We start from the raw sequence: 10053 nt of genomic DNA on the forward strand, positions 1-10053 counted from the left end.
GGGAGGGGCTGGGGGGGGGGGGGGAGGCACAAGAAAGATGGGGGATCGTGAAGCGAGACGCGTTTTACAACGTAGTGCCATTTTAGAACGTAGTGGAGTGACGCAACGACCGCGGGCGCGCAGAACCTATTACGGTGGTGTGCGCGCACGGTTTACGATGCGCTTACGATGAGCTTACGACGGGCTTACGACGAGCTTACGACGGGCTTACGATGACGATTAAGAGTTCGACTCCGGTCGGCCGTTCATCCATTAGGCCACCACCACTTGTCACCAATGCCTCGGGGCTGCGATCGTGCGTCCCCTCATGTCCCCGCCGGCCCAACATAACGCAACATGCTTTTTCCTCGACGAAGCTGCGGTCGTTTGTTTTTTCGCGCGAGAACGATCGCAATGCGAGGATCGTGGATGTGGAGAGGGGACTGAACGACTTGCGGGAGAGGTAGGTGGAATGGGGGGGGGGGACGACGTGATTGGCTCCGAAGCTTTTAATCCGCCCTGAATGTGAAAACATGTACTATATACTAATAAATAATGCAGTCCGATGTTTCATAACGAATGCAAATAGTATGTATTATGGCTGTTACGTATTTGCATGATTTCTACGTGCTTAAATTGAAGGTTACGCGCGACTTTAGTTTCATTATGCCGAGGTGGAAAATAAATAATTGCGCCAAGCTAAATAAAGATTTGAAAATCGTTCGCTCGAGCAACTTGGTCATACGTTAACGTTATATCTGCATTAATATGTGGAACGATAACTCTTGAAAGATCCGCTGCTCATCGTTTAATAAACCACCATCTCTCTCTCGTTCTATAAAGTATTTCAATTATAAAATCGCTGTCTATCGTGCTGTTCTTATAATAAGGATATTATCTCGTATACATTGGTCATAATGGGGGACTTTGTTTCGCTATATTTTGAACTTTTACTCAAGCTTTAATATACAAAGTTGCCGAGGAGAATGTACATAGTAAGACGGGACGATGTTTCATCGTGTTTGAAAAATGAGCACATCCGTCGTCTTATATATGGCGTTTTTGTTTTTGTTTTTTGTTTTTTGTTTTTTGTTTTTTGTTTTTAAATAAATACAATGCTCGATCGATTGGTCTTGGATATATGGAGTTACATTTGCGAAATTACACCCACACGCTTAATTAAAAGCATCTCTTGGGCTTTGTGAATAATAGGCATTCATGAGCGCATTAAACATTATTCGTTGCCTGTAAATTGTTCGCCATTAATAATTACATTGATTAAATGGCAGCTTTTATAATTAACAATCTCTGTCTAATTCGCCGATGCCGGCCGAATTACAAAAGAATCTTATTATAATTACTGGCTTTCGTCAACTTATCTATTTTCTATTTTCGGCAACTATCGATTTACGCCTATAATGCTTCATCATTAACACGCGAATTTATTAGCAGTAAATCAGCCTCTAGACAGAATAGCGCGACGAGAAAAACTGAAAATATTATGCAGCCGTTGAGACCATTCGGAGAAATTGAACTGCTGGAATTAGATATTTATTTACGTACAATCAATATAAAAACAAAACTGTCTCTAGCAGGTTTACTATCCCTACTAACTTTACCAAGTTTCCAAAATTGAAAGTTACTCGCTCGATAATAATCAATCGCTTCTAAATCAACAAACAAGCTTTATCCTTACATTAGGGGCAAATATAATGCTTTTGATTATCATTTAATGTACAAATTGCAGCTTACAAAGAATTAAAATATCATCAACATCAACATCAACAACATCAACAACAACGACGACGACGACGACGACGAAAAAAATTATTTAACTATTACGAGGGGTAAACAATCTCTGGGCTGAGCATAATAATTTGAATAACTATAATAATGCTCTTCGTCTGTTTACGGCAAAATTCAAAAATATCCAGTGAATTTCAATAAAATTTACCGTTTCCCTCCTAGGCCATCGCAGAAAATTATCTCTAATAAAACAGGAAGAAACAAAATCAAAGGTCCTATCATAAATGCAACAGAGAAAATTTTTTAACGGATTTTAAGTAACGGATTCGCTCGATAGCTATGGCCCCTCTTACACTTTTCGAAAAACTCAAAGCTATCACTATAAATATTTATACGCTTACACCTCCCCCCCCCCCTCATGCAACTACGTGCAGAATTGAGTTATTAGAAAATGGGTAAAAAAAAATCTTGGTGCACCGTAAAATTGTCGGAGCAAAAAATAATAATCTCTCCGTCTATGCCTAATACTATCCTTATTTGTATTTCCGTAAATAATTATTCTAATGGCTGCATTAAAGCTCCTCCCTCCTCCATAACGGCACTTATTAGCAGTGTCGATGCTCGCGAAAGAACACGTTAGCGCAATAATTTTTCGTTAATGCAGCCGACGAAAATAGTCTGACCTCGTGATTTTAAAAGTTGGCAGTTCGAGCGCCGATAACGATATCGTCCTTGGCGCTCGCTTCTCTCCTCTTAAACAAGGACGAGAAGCTCATCGAGCGCCCGCGTCGATCGAGCCGAGCAGCGTGCCGTCGGCCCGTCGAAAGTGCGCTAATCGTAGATATGTAAACAAAAAGCGACACCGGCACCGGGCTCCGATAAAACAAAAACAAAAAAAACAAACAAAAACAAAAAAGAAAGAAAGAATGAAAGAAATAAAAGAAGAAAACACAATGAAAAAAGAAAGAGAGTAAGAAGGGAAGGAGGAACGAAAGACAGAGAGAAAGACAGTGAAAGAAAGAATGAAAGAAAGAAAGAAAGAAAGAAAAACGGACGCGGTTCGCGCTCACCCGGAGCGGCAACGTCGCGCCGAAGCGAGCGGAGGAGGAAAGCCGACGTCGTCCCCCTGACTCGGATTCCGCGGATTCCCGCGCACTATATTTGTCCCCCGGGTCGGGCCGCCCAATGAAAAACAACGTTATCCTCTCGCCCGAAACTCCTGTCGCGCCTCTGAACTTGGCGTGACCGGCTTTGTTTTCTTGCCCCTCCCGCGTGCCCCTCCCGCGTACCCCTTCTACGCCAAACCCCGTCAGAAAAAAAAAACGAAAAAAAAAAATAAACTTGCGGACCCTCGTCGCACTCGCGAACTCTGCTTTTCCCCGCGTCTTTATCTTTATCCTTATCCTCCTATTCCTCCACCTCGGCCGGCCGATTTTTCGAGAACCGTGCAAGCCAAGCGCGGCCCTCCTCGGCCCCGCTAAGGTGAATCGAGGTTGAGCGACCAACCAAACAACGTCGCTCTCTGCTCACCGATTTAACGCCAAATCCGTGCGCGCCGCCGAGCTAAAATACAGACTCGTCCGCGCAGCAATTACTTCGCCGCGAAGATGTTAATTAGTCGATCGGCCGCCCGTTACAGCCAGCCACCTATTTAAATTATGTAATAAACAATAAATATCGCGACCGAGCGCGAGCACCGGTTGCCGACTTTTGTTACGGCTGCGAAGGAGTAAGGGGCGGTAGGGGCGGTAGAGGCGGGGGAGGTATGGTTGTAGACGAGGAGGGTACGTGTGTTGGTAGGATATGGGGAATATCGGTGACCGGTTCTATTATTTTTATTCGTGAAAAATATTTACCCAAAGTGCTTCGGAGTGCGAACGTTTCAACGTAAAACTGTGTAACGGACGAAAATAGAATCTCGCTGTGTACGCGTACCGTATCATTCGCGTCGACGATTTACTATCGCGAAAATCGTCATAAAATGGGTGACATTTATTATAAAAACGAAAGAGCATGAGAAGACGAATGCATTTGCATAAGGCGCGTATCATTTTGAAAACAACTCTTCTCCGTCACCACCTCGTCTGCCCCTCCCCCTCTCCGCACGTTATCAGTCGCCGACGCCGCAGTCGCTACTACCGACGACAACGACAACGACGACGACGACGACGACGACGACGACGACAACGACGGGGCAGCTACTGACACGGCTACTGCTACCGTCACCACCAACGGCGCTGCCACCTCCTCTTCGTTGGCTACTTATCGTTTCAGGTCAAGTTTTAACTACTTTGGAATGGGGCGAACGAGAAAGCGCACGAGAGCAAGAAGCCAAAGGCGGAATCTTACCTTCGTCCAGGAGCCGTTCGACGTGCATGAAGACGTTGGGTATGGCCGCTAGTTGATTCCTGTCCTTGAGCAGCTGCGACAGGTAGTCCGCTATACTCTGCGTCGTCGTGTTCGTGTTGTCGCACATCGCGATAGCTTCTTCTCTCTGCTCGATAATCGTTTTATGTCTTACTCCCCCCTTTCTCTCTCTCTCTCTCTCTCTCTCTCTCTCTCTCTCTCTCTCTCTCTCTATCTATCTCTCTGGTCCTTCTCGGACTCTCCTTCTCTCTTAGTTCGCTGCCGTGCCGAAGGCGCGCCTCCTCGAAAATAATCGCGTGTCGTCGAAGAGCGACGGGGCACTGGCTTCTCCTCGGTGCGTTGGACTTCCTAACCTCGATTACCCGCGTGAAGCTGCATGGGCGGCGGTGAGGTAGGGCTCGGGATGCCGAAAGGAGGAGCCTCAACCAAGGCGCGACACAACGACCGGGGCGCCGTGTGCGTGGCCACGGCCTTCGTATTATCGCACTCGCGTGCTTCTGGAAGTATGAGTCCAAGAAGCTCTTCGATCGTTGAGGTCCCTTCTGTCGGTGGATGTCTGCTGCGTGCCGGCGATGACGACGACAGCAACGACAACGACGTCGACGACGACGACGACGACGACGACGACGACGACGACGACGACGACGACGACGACGACGACGACGACGACGACGACGACGACGACGACGACGACGACGAACTGGTTACGGCACAATCACCTACACGATACCACGGAGAGAAGAATTTAACGCGCGTGTAACTGACGGGATCAGCCCTCGATCCCAGGTATCTTTGTCTTCGGTGATCGTGTTATATGAAACTCCGGTCACCTCTGGTAACACTCGTTCTTCGTACCAAAAGCTCTTCTGTGTGCTACGTGTTCGCGCGCGAGGCCTCTGACTGCTGCCTGGCGCTGCGTTTCTCTCTTTCTCTCTCTCTCTCTCTCTCTACGTCTGTTTAACTCTGTGTACGCCGCTCGCACTGTCGGTTTATCTTTCTTACTCTCCCTCTCCACACGGTACGAAAGTCTCGACTCAACTGCGCCGCGTGTCTCCGTCGGCTAACGGCTTGTAGACGGGAAAAACGCCCCGATCTGATCGCGAGAACCGGCAAGAGTGGGAGAGAGAGAGATAAAGAGTGCGTGCGCGCGTGTTTGTATGGCTTTGTGTCAATGCGTACGAAGGATCGACATAGTGTTGGTGCGGACTCCTCTCTCTCTCTCTCTCTCTCTCTCTCTCTCTCTCTCACGCTGTCTAACGTTGAGATTTTTGTAGTGGGGGTGGATATTTCGCATCGCAAGTGAACGAGCGAAAGAGACGGCAATAATATATAAAAAGGTATGGTGGGGGGAGAAGAGAAGGCGTGCCCCATGCATGTGTGCAGTTTGTACGATCGCGGCTGGAAGGAGACGAGGTAGAGGAAAGTAAGGGATCGAGGACGCATGCGCACTGAACGGTGAATCGTCGCTTCGCTCTGCGCAAGCGTAAATTCTTGCCTCTTTCGCTCATGCTTGCTCGAGTTCGACTCTGATTCACGTGTCATACTATCTTACCCTCACCAACTCGCCCTCCTTCGCGCGCGCTCTCTATCTCTCTATTTCATATTGTATAAAACAAGTGACCCTACAATTGCCCTTCCATTGCATTAGAAACTATTTGATTTCTCTAAGTGAATCAATGAGCTACCGCGTGCACGATGTGGGAAAACTCGTTCAACACATTTTTCACAGTCCATATTAAAGTCATATAACGGGAGAGACTTATTTTACCGATTGAGTAAACATTTAAGTTACACATTGTAGATCATGAATTCTTATCTTAAAAGAATTTTACTATTTTCCTTTAATTCACGAAGGCAATCGTGATATTACCAAATTATTATGAATTACAAAAGAATACAATATTATTGCATTAATTTTATGCGACAGATGTAAGATTAATAGACTCAACACTAACATGTTCAAATCAGAATTATTTCATTAATTACAAAAATAAAAATCAATTAATTATGCTCTACTAAATTTCCTGTTTAATAACCAAAGGCATTAATAAAGTCTTGAGCAAACACACGATAGAATTAAAATACACATTTATACTGTAAATACTTGAAAAATTGCCAACGATTATGGAATAGTCAAATTAGGTTTCTTCTGCTTTGCATGCCTGTGGGAGTGACCAACGAGTGTGCCCGTATATGTAAAATGAAAAGTGCGAGTATATGTAAAAAAAAAAATATATATATGCAGAGTATATAGAGGAATCATTTTCTATAGTAACGCGAATCTCTAATATATTTCAATCACTCTTTGATAAGAAAATTGCAAAATCACAAATGATGTACAGTGATTGCAGCTTTGGCTTTATAGTTCTAGTATCCCATTATAGTGGGTGTAAAATATTAACCTTCGTGAAGTAATTGGCTTTATCGACGATTTGCCAACAAGAGTTTCTAAATTCATAGATACATTTCAATTTACTTTAAAAGTAAGAAGATTTAAATAAAAATTTTTCTTTCAATGCAAAATCTATTCATAAAATATCGTAATATATATATACATACTTTTTAAGTAATTATAAGTTTAATTCATTCGTATAAGTTGCATAAAATCATACGTTTACTTATACACGTAAAATAATATTTGCTGAGATAAAATATTAGATATTTAAAACGCTTGGGAACGTGAGCTTTATTAATGCCGTTCGTACAGTATTTTCAATAAAGTTTCAAGTATTTCATTTAATAATTGCTTATATAATATATCATGTCAACATTTAAATATTGCATAAATGTTTTTGTATTTACGATTTGTCTCTTTATTAAAACGAAATAATTGGTAAGCAACAAGTTGTTATAAGCCAAATATCCATCATCGTGTAAGCATTATTTATCATTATTTAACAAACAATTTATTGTATTTACATTACGATAGACTCCAAGAAAATGCATATAATATATGTATGTACATGTACATAAGACAAATCTTACACATGTGCAATTATATAGGTAGTACGTGTATATACAATTTTGTAACATACAATGACATACTCCATTTGAAGAAAATTTTCAATGTATAACAATTTGTGCGTTAAGTGGTTTTCGATTTATTTAGTATTTTCAAATTATTTATTTAAGTTCGTTTCGTAATTGATTTGACATACATAAACAGATATATAGATTATATATATATATATATATATATATATATAATACAAATGTTTCAATAATATTGAGTTAATGTTGATATTTATAGAATGATTCTTGCCTAAAGTTACATAATCCTTTTGTAACAAAAATCAAAACAATTATCAGCGAGTTTTTCCTTTCCGTTGCCAGTATCATCATTTTAACGCTTTAATAGACGATAAAAATTCCCATAAATAACAATTGATTTTAGTAAAAAATAAAAATGAGAGAAAGAAAATCAAAAGAAAATGAAATTCACCTGATTACACTAGTTTGTTTTACCAACAAATACAAACTTAGTTATTTAGTTATTATCACCTTCAGCATAAAGTATTCATTTTATTTATTACGTCTTTAAATACGGCCATTTAAAAGAATTATCGATATCGCTGGAGTATTTATATCCCTTTCATAAACTTTAAACTAAAAATTACAGCATTCGACTTTAGCCTTACGCATTGCTTGGCTATTAACATATGAAAATAATTACGGCTTTACTAACGCGTCATCCATTGGGCTTTCAAAAGACCAATTCATTCAACAATCGCATTATAAAATTGCAACGCGTCATTTAAAAACTATTTACCTCCGCTCATTCAACAATAATTCAAATTTCCAATTTCCCAATCTCGAAAATGATCAGACAATTGTCAGCGGAAAGAAGCATTAGACTGTATAAAAGCCCGAATCTCCTATCCCAATCCCCGTTATCCAACATTTCGTAATTGGCGCTTCGGCAATCGTGTGGAGTATGTAAGAGGAGGAACCACCTGACAGCGAAGCGCCGATCGTCCAGTCTCACATCCGATTTAAAAGTCCCTCTCGTTCTCAACAACCGAAGCTCTGTTTTATTAATGATCTCCGTGTTCCAACAGCGACTGAGCAATCGCCCATATTCCTATGCGCGGAGGAGGTGCCCAAAGCGTTGCGCCGTCCATATACGGTGGTCTCTCATCGCCCGCCGCCGTCTGTCTATTCTCTCTCTCTCTCTCTCTCTCTCTCTCTCTCCCTCTCTCTCTCTCACTATCGCTCTCTCCATCGCTCTCTTGAATCCCACGAGAATGCGCTCACCTGCGGAGCACGTGGATGAGCTGGTCCCGCGTGTGTTTGCTTTAACAGTGTCGTGGGGACGACTAACGGTCATGACGCGACAAATCCATTTCGAATTTCATGTTTGTAGAAAAATTACCAAGCTGACTGCATATATGCATCGATGTATATTAATATGAATGTCTCCTTTACCTACCGATCAGTCCGTGCAAGTTAATTTCGTTTCTTTCAATTTTTCAATTCAACAAACGTTGTTTCCTGCCCGCTAACTCCAAGCTCCAGGCCCACCAATTAGACACTCAATCTTCTAAAATTCAAAACTCCACTATGGGAGTGAATCATCCGAAATTCAGTCCCTCTTCCTCTCGCGGCTACTGTAATCTCGAAAAACGAGTTCTTACAAATCGAAAATTTAGCTTCTCTTGATATAATGGAAGCAGCAGCTTAGAAGAGCTTTGCGCCTTACGTGATAATAATCCTTTTCACTTAAAATTTTTCTTTTGTTACCATCTATTTATTATATGATTATATATACGGTTTCTTTAATATACATATACAAATACATGGTAGACTTGATTTTCTTCGTGCTAGACTATTATTTTGTTCAATGTAGACGACCGTTCAGGAATTATATCAAAGAAGTTTTTTCTTTTTTTTTTTTTTTACTTTTTTCTCTTTAACAATTATTTAATTTTTGAGAGATTTCATGGACATCTATCACTGTATGCATATAAATTTTAAATAATTTGTAATTGAAGAATTAATTCATCTTCTATTGTATAGAAAGTTTAGACGTATAAACCATTTTTCTTTTAATTTTCATTATTGTATTTATTTTTTTTCAGCCATCCATTCTTAGTAGAAGCATTGTCTCATAAAATATTTTATAATTTTTAATCATTACATATGAAATTTGTATTGTTTAGAAAAAGGTTATTTTTTTTAGCATTGAAAAGAAGAATACAACAAACAAGCTAATACGTTAAATAATAAAAATTCCATATTAGTGACTATCTTACAGTAAATTCGATCGACCTAGAATATAAATTTCATGCATATATTTCGCCGTTTCTCAATGTTACGTACAATCGAGCATATTTTGTTAAATAAATCATTAAAATTTTAATTATTATCTTTTGTATGTTTAACTTTTTTCTTTTTCTTTCTTTTTTTTTTTATTTTTTATTTATTATTTTTTTTTATTTATATAAACAGAATTTTTATTAAATATAATGAAAAAACTTGATTATTTAATTTGAACGCAAGGCATTATATTAAAGCAATTTTTGTCGTTTCCGCTGTGCTGTAATAGTTTTCATAATTCATTATAGAATTATGCTGCGTTTCGATCGAATGACACCATAAAAACATCATAAAAATGATATTAGGTTGCATTTAAATAAATATAGTAAGCTGTTGATAGGATGGCATAAATAACGCTATCATTAAATTAAAGTAATCTTTTTCTCCTTTATCACTTGCAACTACGATTTAATCCTTTTTGCTCATGAATTTCACGCGAGGCATAAAATGCATTTCTTTCCTTCGTTCGATTAGTTCATATCTGTATTTTTTTTCATTCATCGATGATTGTTTCATTATTGCTTGAGAAATACGACGATGAATTACTCATTCGACATATATTGAAATATTTTTTAAATTAAAGCTTATATCAGTGTAATAAGAATAAACGTTTCTTAATGTGCAACTTAATCGATATTTTAATAA

At 39.8% G+C, this 10053-nt stretch overlaps 1 protein-coding gene across 4 annotated transcripts in view; it reads right to left on the reverse strand.

The window, feature by feature from the left end:
* how (protein held out wings) overlaps window positions 1–4229 on the reverse strand; it is a 100593-nt gene extending 96364 nt beyond the window's left edge. For all 4 annotated transcript variants that reach the window (XR_912931.1, XR_912930.1, XM_011501525.1 and 1 more), the window contains exon 1: window positions 4075–4229. Coding sequence is in view for 2 of the 4 variants with exons in the window: in XM_011501525.1 (XP_011499827.1) it covers window positions 4075–4201 (127 nt within the window). In the remaining 2 variants the exon portion in view is untranslated. The remainder of the gene's footprint in view (window positions 1–4074) is intronic.
* Window positions 4230–10053: the final 5824 nt, after the last annotated feature.

The sequence above is a fragment of the Ceratosolen solmsi genome, unplaced genomic scaffold, assembly GCF_000503995.2.
Source record: "Ceratosolen solmsi marchali unplaced genomic scaffold, CerSol_1.0 scaffold28, whole genome shotgun sequence".
Taxonomy (NCBI): domain Eukaryota; kingdom Metazoa; phylum Arthropoda; class Insecta; order Hymenoptera; family Agaonidae; genus Ceratosolen; species Ceratosolen solmsi.